A 21,244-nucleotide genomic window follows, 5' to 3' on the forward strand; every position below is an offset into this window, starting at 1 on the left:
TTTTGTTTTTCTCTTGTAAATTTGTTTAAGTTCATCATAGATGCTGGGCAGTAGACCTTTGTCAGATGCATAGCTTGCAAATATTTTCTCCCATTCTCTAGGTTATCTGCTTACTCTTTTGATAGTTTATTTTACCATGCAGAAGCTCCTAAGTTTAATCAGATTCCATTTGTCAATTTTTGCTTTTGTTGCAATTGCTTTTGGTGTCTTTGTCATGAAATCTTTGTCAGGTTCTATGTCCAGAATGGTATTGCCTAGGTTGTCTTCTAGGGTTTTTATAGTTTTGGGTTTTACATTTAAATTTTTAATCCATCTTGAGTTGATTTTTATATATGGTGTAAGGAAGGGGTCCAGTTTCAATCTTCTGCATATGGCTAGCCAGTTATCCCAGCATCATTTATTGAGTAGGGAATATTTTCTCTATTGCTTGTTTTTGTCAGGTTTTTTGAAGATCAGATGGTTGTTGGTGCGTGGCCTTATTTTGGGGCTCTCTATCCTGTTCATTTGGTCTATGTGCCTGTTTTTGTACTGGTATCATTCTGTTTTGGTTACTGTAGCCCTATAGCATATTTCAAACTTGGGTAACATGATGCCTCCAGCTTTGTTCTTTTTGCTTAGAATTACCTCAGCAATTTGGGCTCTTTTTTTTGTTCCATATGAAGTTTAAAATAGCTTTTTTCTAGTTATGTGAAGAATGTCATTGGTAATTTGTTAGGAATAACATATAATGATATTGATTCTTCCTATCCATGAGCATGGGATGTTTTTCCATTTGTTTGTGTCTTCTCTGATTTCTTCAAGCAGTGTTTTGTCACTATTATTGTAGAGATTGTTCACCTCCTTGCTTAGCTGTATTCCTAGGTTTTGTATTCTTTCTGTGGTAATTGTGAATGGGATTGCCTTTCTGATTTGGCTCTCAGCGTGGGTGTTGTTGGTGTATAGGAATGCTAGTGATTTTTTGTATCCTGAGACTTTGCTGAAGTTGTTTATCACCTGAAGGAGTTTTTGAGTTGAGACTCCAGGGTTTTTTAGATACAGAATCATGTTCTCTGCAAACAGATATAGTTTGACTTCCTCTCTTCCTACTTGGATGCCCTTTATTTCTTTCTCTTGCCTGACTTCCCTGACCTGGACTTCCAGTACCATGTTGAATAGGCGTGGTGAGAGAGGGCATTCTTGTCTTGTGCCAGTTTTCAAGGAGAATGCTTCCAGCTTTTGCCCATTCAGTATGATGGTGGTGGTGGTTTGTCATATATGACTCTTATTATTTTGAGGTATGTTCCTTTAATACCTAGTTTATTGACAGTTTTTAACATGAAGCAGTGTTGAATTTTATCAAAAGTCTTTTCTGCCTCTATTGAGATAATCATGTGGCTTTTGTCTTTAGTTCTGTTTATGTGATGAATCACATTCTTTGATTTGCTTATGTTGAACCAACCTTGCATCCCAGGGATGAAGCCTACTTGATTGTGGTGGTTTAACTTTTTGATGTGCTACCGGATTCAGTTTGCAAGTATTTTGTTGAGGATTTTTGCACTGATATTCATCACGGATATTGGCCCGAAGTTTCTTTTTTTGTTGTGTCTCTGCCAGGTTTTTGGTATCAGAATGATGCCAGCCTCCTAGAATGAGTTGGGGAGGAGTCCCTCCTCCTCATTTTTTTTTTTTTTGGAATAGGTTCTGTAGTAATGGTACCAGCTCTTCTTTATACATCTGGTAGAATTTGGCTGTGAAGTCATCAGGTGCTGGGATTTTTTAGTTGGTAGAGTATTTATTATTGATTCCCTTAATAGACCAATAATAATTTTAGAAGTGGAATCAATTTTTTGGTTCAGTCTTTGGAAGGTGTTTATATCCAGGAATTTATTTAGCTCTTCTGGGTTTTCTAGTTTGTGTGCATAGAGGTGTTTGTAGTAGTTTCTGACGGTTGTTTTTATTTCCATGGGGTCAGTCGTAACATTCTCTTCATCATTTCTAATTGTGTTTATTTGAATCTTCTCTCTTTTCTTCTTTATTAGGCTAGCTAGTGGCCTATCTATCTTATTAATTTTTTCAAAAAACCAGCTCCTGGATTTCTTGATCTTTTGAATGGTTTTTCGTGTCTGAATCCTTCAGTTCAGCTCTGATTTTGGTTATTCCTTGTCTTGTACTAGCTTTGGGGTTGACTTGTTCTTGCTTCTCTAATTCTTTCCATTCTGATGTTAGGTTGCTAATCTGAGATCTTTCTAACTTTTTGATGTGGACATTTAGTGCTTTAAATTTACCTCTTAGCACTGCCTTACCTGTGTCCCAGAGAGTCTGGTATGTTGTATCTTTGTTCTCATTAGTTCCAAAAAACTTCTTGATTTCTGCCTTAATTTCCTTATGTATCCAAAGTCATTCAAGAACATGTTTAATTTCCATGTAATTGCATGGTTTTGAGCAATTTTCTTAGTCTTGACTTCTATTTTTATTGTACTGTGGTCTGAGGGTGCTCGATATGATTTTGGTTCTTTTGCATTTGCTGAGGATTGTTTTATGTTCAATTATGTGGTTGATTTTAGAGTATGTGCCATGTGGTGATGAGAAGAATGTATATGCTGTTGGTTTTGGGTAGAGAGTTCTGTAGAGGTCTATCAGATCCATTTGGTCCAATGTTGAGTTCAGATCCTGAATATCTTTGCTAATTTTCTGCCTCAATGATCTAATACTGTCAATGAAGTGCTGAAGTCTCCTACTACTATTGTGTGGGAGTCTATATCTCTTTATAGGTCTCTAAGAACTTGCTTTATGAATCTGGGTGCTTCTGTGTTGGATGCATATATATTTAGGATAGTTAGATCTTGTTGAATTGAACCCTTTACCAATACGTAATGCCCTTCTTTGTCTTTTTTTTTATCTTTGTTGGTTTGAAGTCTTTTTTGTCTGGAATTAGAATTGCAACCCCTGCTTTTTTCTGTTTGCTGTTTGCTTGGTAGATTTTCCTCCATCCCTTTATTTCAGGCCTATGGGTGCCCTTACATATTTTATCTTTATCTTTTCATCCAGTCATCCAGCCATCCATTCATCTGTATCATTTTTAACCAATAAGGACTTTTAAAAGTGCAACCACAACACCATTAACATAACCAATAAAATCTATAACAATGATAAAATATCATCTAATACACAATCCATGTCCAATTTTCCCTCGCTATCTCAAAATCATCTTCTTAGAATTGGTCTGTTCAAATCACAAACCAGATTCAGAAACAATAGCCATACATTACATTTTATTAATATGTCTCTTAAATTTCTTTTAATCCATAACAGTCAGGAATTTTTATGTCTTCATTTATCCTTCCAATTATTAAAAAAAAAAGTATTTATGTATTCATTGAATAGACAATGCTTGCAGAAAAGTGAAAAAAAAACATTTTAGTACAAAAAGGTACATGATGAACTGTTCCTCAGTCTCCCTTCCCAGAAGCAATGTTACCACTTTTGTAGAAATAGTCTCTGCCTAGACACACATGCCAGTCCCTAAGGCTGCTGTAACAAGGTGGTTAAGAGTGAGAACATGAATTCAAATTCCTATTATGCCAGTAAGTATAAATCTTGGGCATGGTACATGGCCTTTGTGCCTCAGTTTTTAATAATGGTACCTATCTCATAGGGTTGTTGAGAGAATTAAATCAGATAAGTGCTTAAATAATTATTAATATTTATTATTATTCACATTCCCTTTTGGCTTTTTTCCCAAATAGAAGAATGGTGCACATATGTCTTCATTTATTTGGCTTGTTTTTTCACCTCACATCACATTTTGATGAATAATCCATACATGTTATTATAGATTTGGTTCATTCTTTGTAATCATTGACTAATATTCCATTGTATGAATATGCTACTGCTAAACATGTACATCATTTCCAACCTATTCTTATTATCTTATTATCAAAAAATGCTGCAATGAATATCCTTGTAATACTTTATTGGATTCATGTGCAAAAATATTCATGGGATAAAATCCTGAAAGTTAAATTGCTTCGCTAAAGAATATGTGCATTTTAATGCTTTATAGATATTGCCCAGCTGTCTCAAAGGAGGTTATACCAATTTACACTCCCAAGAAAAATGCACAAGGGTCCCCATTTCCCTGTACCCTAGCTAACACAGGATATTGCTAAATGTTTTCATCTTTGTAAACATGATGTGTTGAAAATGGTATCTCATAATTTTAATGTGCATTTTTCTGATTGTGAGAAGATAAAGGAAATGTAGTGCAACTAAAACTCAGCAGTCAAATGACCTGCCCATGACTCCTGAGTGAGGACACTGGTAAACACCATCAGGATCCAAACACCTCTGTATTTACGAAGAGGATGCTCCCTACTGGATAGCACTAAGCTTATTACATGTATGTACATGTGTAGTTAGTTAGTTACACCCAGCAGTGGTGAAAGGCTTGTTCTGAACCAATCAAACTTTCTCTCCTGGCCCCCTTCCAGCATGTGGTCAGGAGTAGAGTGTTGTGGCCATGAAACATGCATTTGTACAGATGACTATTTACTCCTCCTTGAAACATTTTTTTTTCCATTTGCTTCCCTGCTGTCTCACTCCTGGGTCTGCTCCTAACTCACAAATTACTCTTTTCCCAGTCTTCTTGGTTGGCTTTTCTCCTTTTCTGTGCTTGTAGACATGGGGGAGCTCCAGGGCTTCTCTCTTGAACTGCAGCTTCTCCCTGGGTTCATCTCCTTGGGATGTCTATTCCAATGGGGTTAAATACCAGGGCTAGGACTACGGAGAGGTCATGGAGGCACCTAGCACATAAAGTTTAAGGAAACATTCTTTATCGGTCCCATGTAAGTACAGGACTGGCCCTGGAGAGTGACTACCACCTTACCTTTTCCACCCTAGGCACCTTGTTTGCCTTACCCTAGTCCCAGTCCTCTTAAACACCCCAGTCTTCTGCCTGGACCTCCAGAAACATAAATCCTATTTGACATTTCTACTTGGAGGTTTTAAGGAAACTCAAATGTAAAACATCTAAGACAGAACTCTTGCATCACTTCCCATCCTGGTGCCCAAGCCTGTCTCTTCTACTAGTCTATCTCAGCTAACAGCATCACCATTTATTCAGTTGCTCAGGACAAAAATTTTGGAGTAATTCTTGACTCTTCTTTTTTTTGAGACTGATTCTCACTCTGTAACCCAGGCTGGAGTGCAGTGGTGGGACCTTGGCTCACTGCAACCTCTGCCTCCCAGGTTCAAGCGATTCTCCTGCCTCAGCCTTCTGACTTTGTGATCCGCTCGCCCTCAGCCTCCCAAAGTACTGGAATTATAGGCGTGAGCCACCGTGCCCGGCCTGGTTTCCTCTTTTTTTTTTTTTTTTTTTTTTTTTTTAACAAGTCCTATCTTCCATCTCTAAAATGTATCCCAAATCTGACAGCCTCTCCCACTGTAGGCGAACCCCCATCTCTCACCTCTGTAAATAGCCTCCCTTAGATCTCTGGACATTTGTCCTTCCCCACCCCCTTGTGATCACTAGTCAGCATTCAGAAAGATTTTTTAATATCATGAAGGAGACCATGTCCCTCTCCTAGTTAAAATTCTCTAGTGGCTTCCTAATAAATTTAGAATAAAAAGCTGACTCCTTGCCATGGTCAATAGGCCAGGATCCAGTGGGTACAACAATCTGATCCCAGCACAACAATCCACTTCCACCTCCTCACCATTCACCAGGCTCCACTGCACTGGCTCATTCCTGCCTCAGTTGTGCTTCTTTTCCCTGGAAAGCTCTTCCCCTAGATCTTCAAGGGGTGATTTCCTTCTCAACATTCAGGTGTCAGCTCGTGTCACTTTCCTGACCACCCCCATCCACTCAGAGATCACTCAAAATCCCATTACTCTATTTTATTTCTCTATCATATGTTTCACTATTTGAAACTATCTTGTTGTTGATGCAGGCTATTTTGTTGACCCCTTCACGGGACTCACAACAGGGGTGCCCCATTTACTCAGCCTGCCCCGCGAGTGAATGAGTGCAGGAACCAGCTGGCTGCTTTAGTGCTGTCAGGAGCAAACTCCATGCAGGCCCTGCAGCAGCATCCAGGTGGGGGTGCCTGTGACCCCAGGGCCCCAGAGGGTGTGTGTGTTACAATGCTCTCTTAGCTCTGCCATCTGCAGACAGCAGTGTATTGTCAGCTCAGTGGGGCTTTTGCTTCATCACGTGGGGTGGCTGCCCTCTGCCAGTGAGGGCAAAGGGCCAGGGTGACAGTCTTTTGGGGTACCCACAATTTGTGCATCCTGAATTCTTGTTTGCTGCCCAAGAGGAATGAGGTCACACAGATGAACTGAAGGATTTTGAATGCAGAGAATTTTACTGAGCAATGAAAGTGGCTCTCAGCAGAGAAGAAGCTGAAAAGGGAATGGGAAGGGCAGGTCACTCTCCCCTGAAGTCAAGTCACATCTCTCCAATGTCCAGCCACCATCTCTGAAGTCAAGTTGCCTCTCTCTGATGTCCAGCCACTTCTCCTCTCTACTGGCTGAGTCTGGGGTGTTTATAGGCAGAGGATAGGAGGTGGGGCAGGCCATACATAATTTTGGAAAAGGCAACACTCTATTAATAAAAAGACATTATTCAGAAAGAACCAATTGGGAAAGAATGGGCACACAAGGATGGAAGTTTTCACTTTGAACTGCGGGTTTCAGGCTTTTCAGCTCAAAAGTGAGGTTTTTCCACGGACCTGCCCCTGTCTGCCTAAAATTTCTACACCTCTATCATTGTTACCACTGGATAACAGCTCTCCTATAAAGTTCAGGGACTTAAAACAAAAATTTACTTATTCACCTGGACAGTTCTTCATAGGGCCTCTCCTAACTGTTACAGTTACATAGCAACTGGGTTGGAGTCATCTTTTCTGGGCTTGACATCCAGGACAGCTTCTTCCCTTGTGTGTCTGGTGCCTCAGTGCTCCTCCAGGCAGCCTTTCTCTCCAGAAGAGTAGCCTGGACTTCTTGGCAACTCAAGCTTCCAAAAGAAAAAAAAGCAGAGACTGCCAGTTCTCTTATCAAACTGGCCTGGAACTGGCACAATGTACTTCTGCTGCCATATTCAGGAGGTCAAAGCAATCAAAGACCAATCCAAGTTCAAAGGCATTGGGGAAAAAATTCTACCTCTTAAATGAGAAGCGACACATGTATAAAAGGGGGAAAAGCATTGATTGCGGCCATCTTTGGAGATAAGCTATTGCGTTTATTTGTTTGTTTATTTTCTAATGGTCTGTCTTCTCCCATTAGGTTATAAGCTCTGTGAGACAACAGGAACCCTGTCCGTCTTGTTTTATGGCTCTACTTCCAACACCTAGAATAATGCCTAACACACAGTAGGTGCTCAGTAAATGACTTAAGCACTTGATACATGTTTGGAGAACTAAGATAAACTGAATTAAACTTCTCCAGATTGGTCCTGCCAGATTTGCTGAGGCCAAGCATGCTGATGCCTCACCAGAAAAAAGAAACCCTAAAATGTAGGGTTTTGCTTTCTCTGCAAACAAGAAAAACTTGCCCTGAACACAAAATCTAGAAATAGATTTGGCATGTTTTCTACGTGGAAATATTTCCCTTAGTACCAGAAATTACTTTCCCACAGCTTTGTGCTACATTAAAATATTGAAGTTGACTGAAAATATCTCCATTCTTTAATCTTGGTGTAGACTAGAAACAATTTTTTTGTAACAAAGTAAATATCAAAACTTCCTGATGTTTGAACACTCCAGATATCTCCAAACTTAAAATATCATTGCAAGTTAAGATAGATTTTTTTAAATGATGACTGAGAAAGGTCATTAAAAGCTTGATTATTAAAATGTACAGATTGGGTTATAAAGCCAGCATTTATTTGTTTAAATCATTACATACGACCAAGCTCAGAAAATAAATTACCTCAAATCTCCTCTTTGCTAATTTTTACTGGTACACTCTATAAAATGATCCTATCTTTAAACCTTTGTGTAAACCCCTTATAAATTAGTAAGTGAGAATGTATTCATCGGAAGGATTGTAGTGATGTTTGAAATTTAAAAAGAGAGATTGAATTTTAAAAATTATACTTGCAGACTACTGCTAATGAAACTTCTTCTAACCCTAGTTTTGTCTTATCTTCAGTTTTTCCAGATTTGCTCAAAGCGATCCCAGTAAGCATCCATGTCAATGTCATTCTCTTCTCTGCCATCCTTATTGTGTTAACCATGGTGGGGACAGCCTTCTTCATGTACAATGCTTTTGGAAAACCCTTTGAAACTCTGCATGGTCCCCTAGGGTTGTACCTTTTGAGCTTCATTTCAGGTAAGTACAAAATTCTACCTCTGAAGACAAATGTGCTTTTCAATATGTCAAAAAGACGATCTACCTAAATATAAAGTTATAATCTTAACATATATACATGGATGCACACTGTAGTATCATATATAATAACAAAAAGTGTGGAAATACCACGCTTGTTCAACAGTAGGGAATTCAATAAATACTTTATGAGTGTCTATATGAATAACAATGATGCTGACATTAAATTATATTTTTGAAGATGTAATCAAGAGGATAAATGCTTGTCTCAAAAAGTTACATGGAAAAAGCAGTATGTAAACTTATATAAACATTGTGAACCTAATTTGACTATATATATAAAATATAGAGAATATACATATAAAATACTTATATGTATATATGGGGACTATATATATATATGAAATAGGTAGATGATTGATAGATAGATAGATAGATAGATAGATAGATAGATAGATAGACAGACAGACAATAGAGACTCCAGTGTGTTGGTTATGGTTGTCTCTGACCCATGATACTATGGGGTACTTTTATTTTTGCTCATACTTATCAATATTTCTCAGTGTTCAATAATGTGCTATTATTTATACATAATAATAAAAATAAATAAAAAATAAATAAATGGCATCAAAAAAGAGTAAAGGGCCAGTGTTCCCACATATGAGCAGCCATGTTCAAATCTGTAGATACTTTGTGTAGCCTAATGCACTAAGTGTATCTGGGCAAGGATAAACTCTAAAGCCAGAAATTAGTTCATCAATAAACATGTGTTACTCAATAGCCAGGGCTGATGGAAAAGAATATAAAACCCAGTCAGTGCCAAACGGTGCTTACTATCTGCAGCTGGGAGACGGAGAAAGATGAGAAAATGAAAAATGTGTTTATAATTTATATGTAGCTGTTCTGTAGGAGATCTCTGACTTCGCCCCATTCTAAATTTGCAAAAAGATCCAACACTTTGTCAGATTCCTGGGAGGCAAGTAATTTTATTGATGGTTTCATGGAGAGATACAGAATGATAACAACTCACACAAAGCAAACAATGTAATGAAAATCTCTATTCGACTGTTTCTTTTTCTCTCGAAGTTGCCCTTTGGCTGCCAGCCACCAGTCACCAGGCTCAAGGTACTTTCTTGCTCTTGACACTACTCCCTTCTCTCACACAATTCAACCCCTGCCACAAGCGTGTATAGATCTCTTTCTATAAAACAAAGCCCTGTAGTTAACAGGTAACTCGCAGTGTAACCTCTGTTCATTGTTACTTGTGCACACTGCTTGGGGTCTCATGCCATCCACATCCTGCTAATCACATTATTCACCCAACCAAAGTATATCCTCCAGTGGAGATTCTGCTAATAATTTCTTTATATTTGTCACAAGTATATAATACCATTTTAAATTGTACAGATGATTACCCTATAAGGGAAGAGTCTAAGTCTTTCACATCTTTGTATCTCTGACAAAAGCATTCAGCATGAAGCTCTGTACACAGTGGACAATTCAATATGAATTTGCTGACTTGAAATAGCAAGCCTAGAAAAGAGCTATTAACTTGGTCACCTAGACAGAACAGGTTTCAGCAATCAGAATTCAGATGAGATGGAACTGGCAGAACAGGTGCTTTGAAGCAATAGGACATGAGCCAGTGAGGAGTGGGATGGAATATCATAAACGAAGGCCAAAGGCATTGCAATCGGGGCAGAAGAGCCAAGAGCACAGGCTCAGGGTGTGGGCAGACAGAACGAGAAAGTGATTCAGTCACAGGTGAAGGTCCAGATGAGAAGAGAGAGTTGGGATTACTTCTGCTCACCAAACATCCAAAACCAAACTGGTGGATCTGGGTGGTGTGCTGTTTTACTGATAACCATTACACAGGATTTTAACAGAAGGAATGGAATGTAAAGCAGTGGTTCTCAGACTGGAGTCCCCAAATGAGCAGCATCTGCATCATCTGGAAACTTGATAAAGCAGCAAATTCTCAGGCCTTACCCTAGACCCACTGAATCAGAAACTTGGGGGTCTGGGGGAGGATGGCCATCCGTATTTGAACAAGCCCTTCAGGAGATTCTGAGGCTGGCTCAAGTTTGAGCTACAGGGAGTTGGTTCAACAGGTGTTGGCAGACTGACAAACAAAAAGGAGACCCCGAGGTAACTCCAAGATGGTAATGTCAGAAAGCAGCTTCCACCCCTAGGGCTTGGGGGAACCAACAAAAGAGTTTGGCATTGTCAGAACCTAGAAGCTTGAGGAGAGACCCCAGAGCATTGTGTTTAAGACCTTGAGGACTTGGCTCTGGGACACCACGAGGGGTTTCTGTGAGTGTGGAAAAGGTTGGACACTCCCCAATTGCTGCCACCGGGGAGAACTACAAGTGAAGTGGAAGATGTGGGCCTTTCTCTCTTTTCTTTTCTTGTCTTCCCTCTCCCCCTGGTGCTCGTGTTTGACAGAAAACAGCTGAAAAGGCAGAACTAGTTTGGGAAGTCTTGACCTGGCATCATAAAGCAGAGAAAAGCAAAGCTGGAGTGAAGGTGAGACACAACAACTTATTAGCAGCACAGCCGTCTAGCGCTCCAGCTTCTGAATGAAATTCCAAAGAACAGCCCATTTGGAAGACAAATTATTTGACAGTTCTGACAGACGACCAAACTAACAGCATTTGAAAAGCGAGATGACTCAGAGAATACAGAATTTAATCCAAATCCCTGATCTTATCTCTGCCTTTGGCCAAGTCTAATGCAAGGAGAACCTGAGCACACAAATATATGCGGGAACGATCAGGACCTCTGCCTGCATTCTGTTCCGTCTCACCCACCCTCAAATTTGTTGTAAAAGCTTGGGCTCAAAAAAGTTTTGTGAATCACGGAAGGAAGAGAAGGGGAGAAAGGAAGGGAAGGAGCCAGCTCCAGATCTGTGTCTTGCAGAGGATAAAGGCCCAGTGTTTTTAGATCATCCAGTGTTTTTTTAAGCCGCAAATGCTTATTTTTTAAATATCAAAATGTTCAATAACTCAAAAAAAATACTGTTACGACAAAAAAACACATTTGAGGGTGAGATGGACTGACAGTTTGTGACCTCTGGGGATAAACAGGTCACTTTGGAATCACAGACTTCCTCATTCCCCTTAAATCCCATATGGTACCCAGAAGCCCTTGGAACTTTGGAAATGTTTATTCACAGTTGTGATGTCCATGCAGACTCTGGCTCTAAGCCCCAATTGTGTAAGGGTAGGGTTTTGTAGCCCTTATCCCAAATATTCTAAATGTGAGCCAATGCCTTACATACTCAGAGGCCAGAGACTGCATTAGGGGTCCTTTATTTCACATATGAGTCACATTCCAATAAGAGACGCCAGAGGTCAGCTCTCTTCCACCAACTGGTTCTCCTCCCTTGTTTCTCTTGCCAGTGTGTGCTGCCCAGGTGGCAGTGCTCACTGTCAGCAGAGAAGAAAAATGCTTTCCTCCTTGGACCTCTTTTCTCTTTTTCTCCTCCCCACTCACATCCAGCTTCCCTAAGCTTCCCCCTATCCTTGTGCTGAAGTCATTCTACGGTCATTTCTTCAACTGTCTACTTCTCTGTTGGATGGGCACCCAAGACTTGGCATCCAGGGGCATGCAGAAGGGGGAAAGGGAAGGGAAGGGAAAAGAAGTCCTCCCAATTGTCTATCTGGAACTTTCCACACTGCCCAGAGTACTGCTATGGGCATCTCCTTTTGTCTCCCGATGTGGTGCATGCCAGACCCAGCAGGTAGAAAAGGAAAGAAAGCAACCCATTGGACCAGGCCAGCAATGGTTTCAGTCACACAGCTCGCTCATACTTATGGCTTCATATTCTGTTGCCTCCTGAACAAGACATTTCTTCCACTCTCACAGCCTCCAGTTTAGCTCATATTCCTCAGCATTCTCCATGTAATATTGTTGCATGAAACCCATGCAAGTCAGCCAGTTTGCTCTTTCTCATCTTGTCATTTACAAACTGGTGCTGAGAAGTCTTTTTCCCAAGGTAGGATTTTAGCAAGACCTTCATCATCCCCCATAGTTCATTTTGGGCAGTGATTCTCTTCTTTGACTGTACATTAGAATTATCTGAATAACTTTCTAAAATGACTGATCTCGGGTCTCACACAACACTCATTAAATTATAGTCTCTGGGGGTAGGGCTTGGGCACTGCTATTTTACTTTAAGCTCTCTGGAGTCATTCTAATTTGTAGCCAGTGCTCAGGGTTGTAATATAGGTGAATATATTTCACATATTTGTCAAACATTGGCTGAGTGCCCACTATGTGCCAATCATTATAATAGGCACTGGTGATCCCACAGTGAATCAGGCACACAGTGCTGTCTTCATGGAGCTTGTAGTCTAGTGGGAGAGTCAAACAAAAGTGTATTTCAATAATTAAGTGATTACAGATTGCAATAATTGCAATAAGGGTGATAAACATGTTGCTATAATATGCAATAGTATGGCCTTTCACCAGACATTTCTTAAAGAGGTAAACCATCTATCGGACACCTTTTAAAATCTCATCTAATTTCAAAAGTGTACATAAATAATTAAGTTATTATAGTTTGCAATAATTACAATGAGGGTGATAAGCAAGTTGCTATGAAAGAGAATGATAGCAGAGGTCTGGCTTTGATATGGTGGTCAGGGAATACTGCTCCAATAGCTGAGTTCTAAAGCTAAGAAGGAACTGAGAACCTTCACAGAACATCCCAAGTAGAAGAGGAAGCACACTGAAGACTCTAGGGAAAGAGATCTGCTTGCTGTAGGAACCAAAAGAAGGCCAACGTGGCTAGGGGCTGGGTAGTGAGGGGGAAGTAGCACAAGGAAAAAATGAGGTTAGAGAGATCAGTTCATACCAGTTGATGTTGGACCTTAAATATTAACCATGGTAAGTCTTTTAGAACTGATTCTAATTGCAATGAAAAGCTTTTGAAAGAGTTTAAAGAGATGTCTGATAGCTGATTTACCTCTTTAAGAAATGTCTGGTGAAAGACAATACTATCGCATTGGAGGTGAAAAAAGATGAATGGATTCTAAAAACATTCTGAAAGTACATTCAAAATATTTTTCAGGTAGCTTATGCAACTAATAAATAGTGGTGGCATTATGGATAAGACAAGGGAGGAGCAGGCTTGCTGTTTAGGACAAGAAAAAGGTGGGGAGAAGAACTTAGCACTAAAAATCATGTGTTCCATTTGGGGCACGTCAAGTCTGAGATGCTATGAGACCACCAAGTGGAGATGTCAAGTAAATAGTCAGTTACATGAATCTGGAGTTCAGTGAAGAGGTCTAGAAGAAAGACATAAATGTGGGCATTATTAGGATATAGATATTATGTAAAGCAATAAAATTGGATGAGATCACCTAGGGAGAGAACGTACATAGATAAAAGCTGGCCTAGGACCAATTCCTGAAGAACACTGACAGTTAATTTTTTGGTTGAGGAGGAGGAGAAGCCAGCAAAAGACACTGAGTAGCAATGTCCAAAGAGAAAGAGGAAAAAGGAAAACTGGGATATTATGGGTGTCCCAGAGGGAATGTTTTAAGAGTACCAGTCAGCAGTGAGCTTTGTGTAAAGTGGGCCACCTGTAATAGAGGTGCGGGCAGGAGAAGGCAGAATAGGGAAAAGGGGGTGAAAAAACTTCCCTCAAGATTTATAATACAGTGGGAGAAAGAGAGAGAGAGAGAGAGAGAACTTAAGGAGGTAGAGGAAGAGAGAGAACCAAAAAAGAGGGAGCTGAGTATAGAAGCAATTAGATTCACAGTTTTCAGCTGCAGCACTGATATTTGAGTGGGGGCCTTTTATATATTCCATTCTAGATGTTTTCCAGTTGACGGGAGAGAGCCTTACCTAGATCTGCATGTAGATGAGAGTAGGCCAGCTGGCAGACTTGACATGGGTCAGTGGTAGAACATCCTAGTAGTTCTGTGAATACTCTCTGAGAATGACATGAAAAGTATTGGTTCAGGCCTTTTGGAGGTGATAAAAGCCACCAAAATGTGGACTTATTGCAAATTGTATTTGTTACCATTTGCAATGATTATAATTATTCTCTTATATATAGCATTTCTTACGTATAGCTTCTCTTACATATAGCATCAGGAGTTATGCCTTCTCTTACATATAGCGTCTGCTATGAGTTATGCAAGCAAGGCAAACAAAATTGCTGCCTTTCTTTAAAAAGAGGATGCTCCTAGTATGGGCCTAACTAATTATGATAATTACAGCTATGGCATGGAACATAAGCACATTCATATACACAAAGACAAGAAAACAAAGAACAGTTTAAAAATAGAACACTTACATTATATATCAGTTTCAGTATTAATAATAACCTGGACTCTGAAATATGTCTGGGGCACATTATTCTGCAAATGGTGGTGAAAAAAAATCTGCATCTCATCTCTACGCCAATCCTTATGGAGGCGCACTTTTTCAGAAGTTCAAGAAAGAGATACAGGGATGTCCAGTCATCAAAGCCACAGAGCCTGATGAAGGATAAAGGATTTGTGGCAGGAAAACCCAGCAATGAAAATATTCTGCTAGTTTCTCAGAACAGAACTTAGAAAAGAGGCCACAGAAGGAAAAGAGAAGTAATGTTAGACAGCTGATGTTGGCAGTGGGCAAAGAATTTCATTTTCGTATGCAGGGAAGTGGCTGAATGGGCAGTGTTGTGAGGAATCACATTCCAGGTCATTCATGTCCACGGTGTGGTAGGAGGACCGTGTTTCATCTATTTTGTACATGGCCCAGCCATGACCTTGTGCAAGGAAATGCTTAATCATTTTCTATCACAGTTGCAAAGAGATTCTTGCCCTACTCAGAATGTATGTCTTCCCTCCTGTTTCATTTAGAGTCACAACCCAAGTCCTTGCTATGGCCTCCAAAGCACCACTTGATGTATCTACTTCAGAAATACACACAGACAGCTCACCTATTTCTATCCCTTACCTTCCTCCCCTCTTCACTCAAACCACCTACTTCCTTTGCATTCACTCTTCCTTCAGCCTGAAATAATCTTCCTCCAAATATCTACCTTCTCACTCCCTCACTTCTCTCAAGATGCACTTAAATGTTATCTTCCCTATGAGGCCTCCCCTGGCCATCCCTCTCCAGCCTTCCTATCCCCCTTCTCTGCTTTATTTTATTCTCCTTAATATATATCACACTCTGATAAACTATTGAATGTACTTATCAAGTTATTGCCTCTCCCTCTTTTTCCATTGTCTCCATCACTGAGAGCTCTGTGAAGAAAGGGATTTTTACCTGTTTCATTTAGTGCTGTACCCCCAGTTCCCACAACAGTGCAATAGGCACTCAATAAATAGTTGTTGAATAAATGAATAAAACAGAAGTAGCTAAATATTTTCTGGTAACAAATGACATTCTTCTGAAAATGTCATATTTTCAGACATATTTCTGAAAATAAATTCAAATTAGATAGACATTGTATTTTTAGATCATTTCTTCTTTGCATTAATCATCCTTCTCAATAACATAACATCTGTAAAACTTAGGTTAGATATGGGCTTTTCAACTTTCCATTACAGAAGATAAAGTGAAAAGGCTAGACCCAGTGGTGTTATTCCTTCATCTACATCTATCCTTTGGAAACACATGACCAAATTGCTTGCCATCACAATCTCAAAATCTACTCTTTGATATTAACTCTCTTCACTTGTCGCTCTGTCCCTTTCTAGATGGTAGCCATCGGTCTCTGGAGCAGTGTAGACTCAGAACAACTTCTATTGGGGGAAGAAATTATTGCTGGTGACCTTACTTTCAATTACCAACTTTCAAGTGACATTGGCATAATTTTAGAGAAAATTAACACCTACACTTGTAAAGTTGTGGCTTTCCCACACCCATTTATCATCTTTCAATATTCCTTGAAAAGGAAATTATCAATTTATCATTCTATATTGGCAATGAAATGCCCCTAATATCTGTCACCTATAAGACAATTGAAGATGATGTGTTGAAAGCTTTCTGAAAATGTTGATCATTACTTTAAATGGAATTGAAATTCCAATTTATTATTTCCCAAAATACGATCTTACTGATAATAGGATAACATTTCAGAGATTTCTTCCCCTTCGAGGACCCAAACCCATAGTACTTCTGGACTCTCACAGATCCTGGCAGGGTGTTCCCTCTCATAAAAGCGTAGATGCCCTCAGGGTCACGCAGGGATGAAGAAGCAACTCTCAATGGCTGTGTCCTACGTTCACATATAGTAAGGACTGGGGGAGACCGGTGCTCAATTCTGCAGTCTCAGACAGCTGTCAGAGGAGAGTCATGAATGTGCAGTGTCTAGCACATTACAAACGTTTGTTAATTGACTGATCATTCATGGTGTGACAGCCCTATAACTCAGCTATCCTATTCAGTCAGAAATTAACTCAGTAATCAAAGTCATTAAAAGGAAGAAAAAAAACCTACAGCACCAGCCAGATGGTGGGGAAATCAGACGGATGAAAGGAAAAATGGCTGTAGGTCATTGAGTAAGACACTGGGCAGCAAAACCTGGGCCTTGTGCCTGGTTATACTCCAAATTATAGCCCCAGCAAGGTTTGGCAGGCTTTTCAAAGTCCTGGTTTATTCTAACCTTTCTTGGGAGCAGGAGCAGTGTTGGTCAGATGGACAGACACATAAGGAATCTGTCCAAATGGCACCATGTGGATTTGGGCTCTTGGTGTACATGGATAACTGGGAAAAAGAGGAGAGAGACATGTAGGACTGATCCTACCATTTGTGAAGTCTTGGGCAAGAGTATGAATGAAAACCCACTTCTCTTCCCCTGCCTGGCTCCACTGCACACGGTAAAGAACCTGAAGCATATGAGTGTGGACACTGTACCATGTATCCAAGCTCTGAGCATGCCTCTTGAAACAGCTATTCCTCAGCCACCGTTTGACCCTGAGAGGACTGACCCAGGAGAAATGACCACATAGGCCTTGAAAATGGGCTCAGGGCTATTTATGAAGTAAATTCTGGGGTCCCAGGAGTATGGACTAAAATGTGAGTTGGGCACGCCAGATGGGTATGTTCTATTGACTTCAAGGATTCCTTGTGCTATGGGAAGGAACCTCTCCAGAACAGAGACAGAGCAGAACCCTTTAAATGTGGAGCACAAAGCAGGAGCCCCTCTTGCTGGATTCAAAGGGTCGTACTGGAAGTGGGTAGGTTTAGTCCTATTCTCACATCACTCATATTCCTTACACACTTCTTTTATAGCCTTAGCAGCCATGCCACAAAGAGAAACTCTTCATGCGTATCTTTTGGTCCATAAGTCATAAATAGTTATCCTTGATCCCATGTCTTTTTTAGAGCTATGGACAGAGAGAAGCAAAAATATCCCAAGTTCACACTGAGTTGTCTCCCTTCATATCTCTTATCCCTTAGCAGTCACTGAAAGGTTATGAGACTCCGGCTGGGTTTCTATCCTCTGGCCCTGAAACGACGATGCTGACCTCGTGATCAACCCTAGAACCCAGAGCAAGATCTCAGACTGTCCTCTCTACTACTAGACAGCACACTTTGTTTTGGGGGCTGTGTGCTTGAAATATTAGCTATGGCAAAAGACTTTGAGTCTTATGACACCCCAAGTAACTTTTACTTTAGGAATTTGAAGTACAGCCTTGCTGTAACGCTGTCTCCTTAACAAAGTACTACCTTTAAAATATTTAACAACTTGAAAAGGAAACCGAGCTTGAATTTTCCTTTCAGGTGCTCAGGAAATAGTGTTTCAATTCTGTCTGAAATTCACCATCTCCTCAGACAAAGAAGGCTCTTATGGTAAAAGCAGTGGCATTTTCTCCACAATTTTCGAATAAAAGATAAAGAGAAAACAGCACTGCAGCCTTTTTGTTAGGATCTAACAATAAAGCAATAATACGGTTTTGCCAGGGGAGAGCACTGGTTTTAAGCTTAGAATACAAAAATAGGCTGACAAAATTTTACAAAGGAATATTCTCAGCTACCACTCTGAGGATAGTAGAAAGTGAAATTTCAAGAAAATTACATTATGCAATTATTTGATGATGATTAAACTGATGGGCCAGTTCTATGTGAAATTCTAAAGTAGAAGAAATGTGATGTCGCCTTTTCTGCTCACCTCTCCCCTCATTCCTACCCCCCAATCTCTACCTTTACCCCAAACCCAGCCTGACCTTTGGGAAAGGAATGGGGGCTGTCACCTGCATGATAGCTCCTCTTGCCTGCAACGCTCTCCCCACACAGTCCAGCATCCCTCTGCTCAGCTAACTTTTCCTACAGCTCCTTCTGGCTGCTTCTAAGGACACTTCCATGATGCTGCCCACCCTCTCAGTAACAGCCTCCCTACTACCCGTTGATTACATGCACTGTAATTGGTTAGTAATTGATTTTATGTCCTCCGCCCAATTATACTCCATGGGAGCAGAAACCATGTGTATTTTCTTTAATGTTTAAATCTCCACAACTGTCCCCTATATAAGTCTAATGAATAAATGAATGAGTGAATTAATGAAAAGAAACTCAAGCCATTATGTTGCCACTCCTAGGATATTTGGATTAACTTTAACTGAAGAGTTAAAAGCATTTACCTGTCCTAAAGGAGACATAAAATCAGTGGAAGAGTATCCGGAGGAAAAAAAGACACTGTGATAGGTTCTTTTATATTGCCTACCCTGATGTAGTCAGGTGTTCCTGATATGGGGTGGGCTGAGGATTTGAAATAAAATTGCCTAATTTGACATAGTAAGTGGAGGAATCAGGATTTGAAACCAAATTGGTTTGACCTAAATCAAGCTATTATGATAAGGACTTGCAAGAAAAAAGGAATCCATAAAAACCATACAAATAGCTACCAATTAGTAAGCATTTATATGTGTCAATTACAATGCCAAATGCAAATCATGCTTTATTTATATTAACCACCTTTTATAGATGAAGAAACTGAGACCTGAATATTAAAATTGCCTACTTTTGCATAATAAGTAAAGGAATCAGGGTTTGAACCCAAATTGGTTTCACCTAAGGCAGAAAACTATCCCAGCAAGTCTCCTATTAACTGGAACCCTATTGTGGTGGCCTGGGGTAGAACAGTGGCTGTGGAAGTGCTGTGAAGTCCTGGTCATCCCATGTGCTCCTGATCTGGTCCCTCCTGCCACCTGCTTCTGCTCCCTGTGCCATCCACCCATCTGGAAGTCTCCCATTGTCCATCTTCAGGGGAGACACTCACCAGAGCTTCCAGCTTCCAGCCAGTATGGAGTGCCCCTGTCCCACAGCAATCTCACCCAAATCACAGCTACATCTGTTAAGATTAGGCTACCAATGAGTGATAGATGAGGGGGAAAAATAATAATAGTGTACTAAATAAAACAAATTTTTTTTTTTTCTTACACATAAAAATCTGGAGGTTGAAGTCCAGGGCTGGTCCAGAGACTCCAAGATCTGGGATTTAGACTCCTTCTTTCTTGTTTTTCCACAGCGTATTGCTTCCATTTCTGGGGCCACATTGGTCCAAAATGTATGCTGGAGCTCCAGCCATTGCATCCATATTTCAGCCACAGTAAGGAGGAAGCAGGGAAGAAAGGACAGGCCCCTAATACCTGTATAGTTCAAGAAGACTTTCCCACCCATACATCCCAATCGCCCTTAGTTGAACAATGCCATCTTAATTCAAGACACTCACATGTCTAGCTAAAAATCTGAATTCTGTTACAAACAAGGAGAATAGAGATGTGCGCCCCATCAACACCTTATCCATAGCTACCTTTGTTCAGGTTTTCCTTTGTGCCGCTGTGGCCAAGTGAAAGCCGAAGGAGCCGTGGTAACCCTTCTGAAGGGAGGCCCGGGGCCTTTCACAAGAGGTCGCATGATTGGCCTTTATCCTGCATGGCTGTGAAGTACAGAGAAATATTTTCTCTTGAAGCCACATCATAGCAGTGGCTGCTTTGTAGCCTGATTCCACCATTATGCCTTTAAAGTGCCTAGCAATTCAGCCTTCACATCATGCGAAGAGGAATATCTCCCAGTCTTTGTAAGATCAGCGTAATTCTAACCACCTCCTTACCCCCCACTGCACTCCTACACACACACACACAGATCTTCTTCACTCAGAGCAGAACCATAACCCAAGCACTACTACCTATAGATTGAAGAATCAGGCTCATGATTACAAATACGCAGTATTTTTTTTGTGGAGAATGTAAATGGGGATGATGGTAAGAGATTTCCTTGGTTTACACATTGACCCTCTTCCCTGGCCCTTACAGTCAGGAAATATTTGTCCCAACATGTTGTTTCTTCTGTTGCAGGCTCCTGTGGCTGTCTTGTCATGATATTGTTTGCCTCTGAAGTGAAAATCCACCACCTCTCAGAAAAAATTGCAAATTATAAAGAAGGGACTTATATCTACAAAACACAAAGTGAAAAATATACCACCTCATTCTGGGTCGTTTTCATTTGCTTTTTTGTTCATTTTCTGAATGGGCTCCTAATACGACTTGCTGGATTTCAGTTCCCTTTCGCAAAATCTAAAGACACAGAAACAACTAATGTAGCTGCAGATCTAATGTACTGAAAGGCAAACCTTTCTATAATTTTACAAGGGGGTAGACTTGCTTTGGTCACTTTTAGATGTGGTTAATTTTGTATATCCTTTTAGTCTGCATACATTAAAGCATCAGGACCCTCCATGACAATGTTTACAAATTATGTACTAAGGGTACAGGCTGGAAAGTAAGGCAAGCAGAAGGAAGGCTTTGAAAAGTTATTTTATCTGGTGGAAAATTGCTTGACCCAGGTAGTCAAAGGCAGTTGACTAGAATCGACAAATTGTTACTCCATATATATATACACACACATATATACACACACACATATAATATACACACACATATACACACACACACACATATATATACACATATAATATACACACACATACACA

The 21,244-nt window shown here is 40.2% G+C and overlaps 1 protein-coding gene across 1 annotated transcript in view; it reads left to right on the top strand.

The window, feature by feature from the left end:
* The window catches only part of CLRN1 (clarin 1), a 43,399-nt gene extending 22,475 nt beyond the window's left edge, over window positions 1–20,924 (top strand). The window contains exons 2-3 of the mRNA XM_003894952.4: window positions 8,128–8,307; window positions 20,610–20,924. Coding sequence (XP_003895001.2) covers window positions 8,128–8,307; window positions 20,610–20,875 — 446 coding nt within the window. The 3' untranslated portion in view covers window positions 20,876–20,924. The remainder of the gene's footprint in view (window positions 1–8,127; window positions 8,308–20,609) is intronic.
* Window positions 20,925–21,244: the final 320 nt, after the last annotated feature.

The sequence above is a fragment of the Papio anubis genome, chromosome 2, assembly GCF_008728515.1.
Source record: "Papio anubis isolate 15944 chromosome 2, Panubis1.0, whole genome shotgun sequence".
NCBI classification, from domain to species: domain Eukaryota; kingdom Metazoa; phylum Chordata; class Mammalia; order Primates; family Cercopithecidae; genus Papio; species Papio anubis.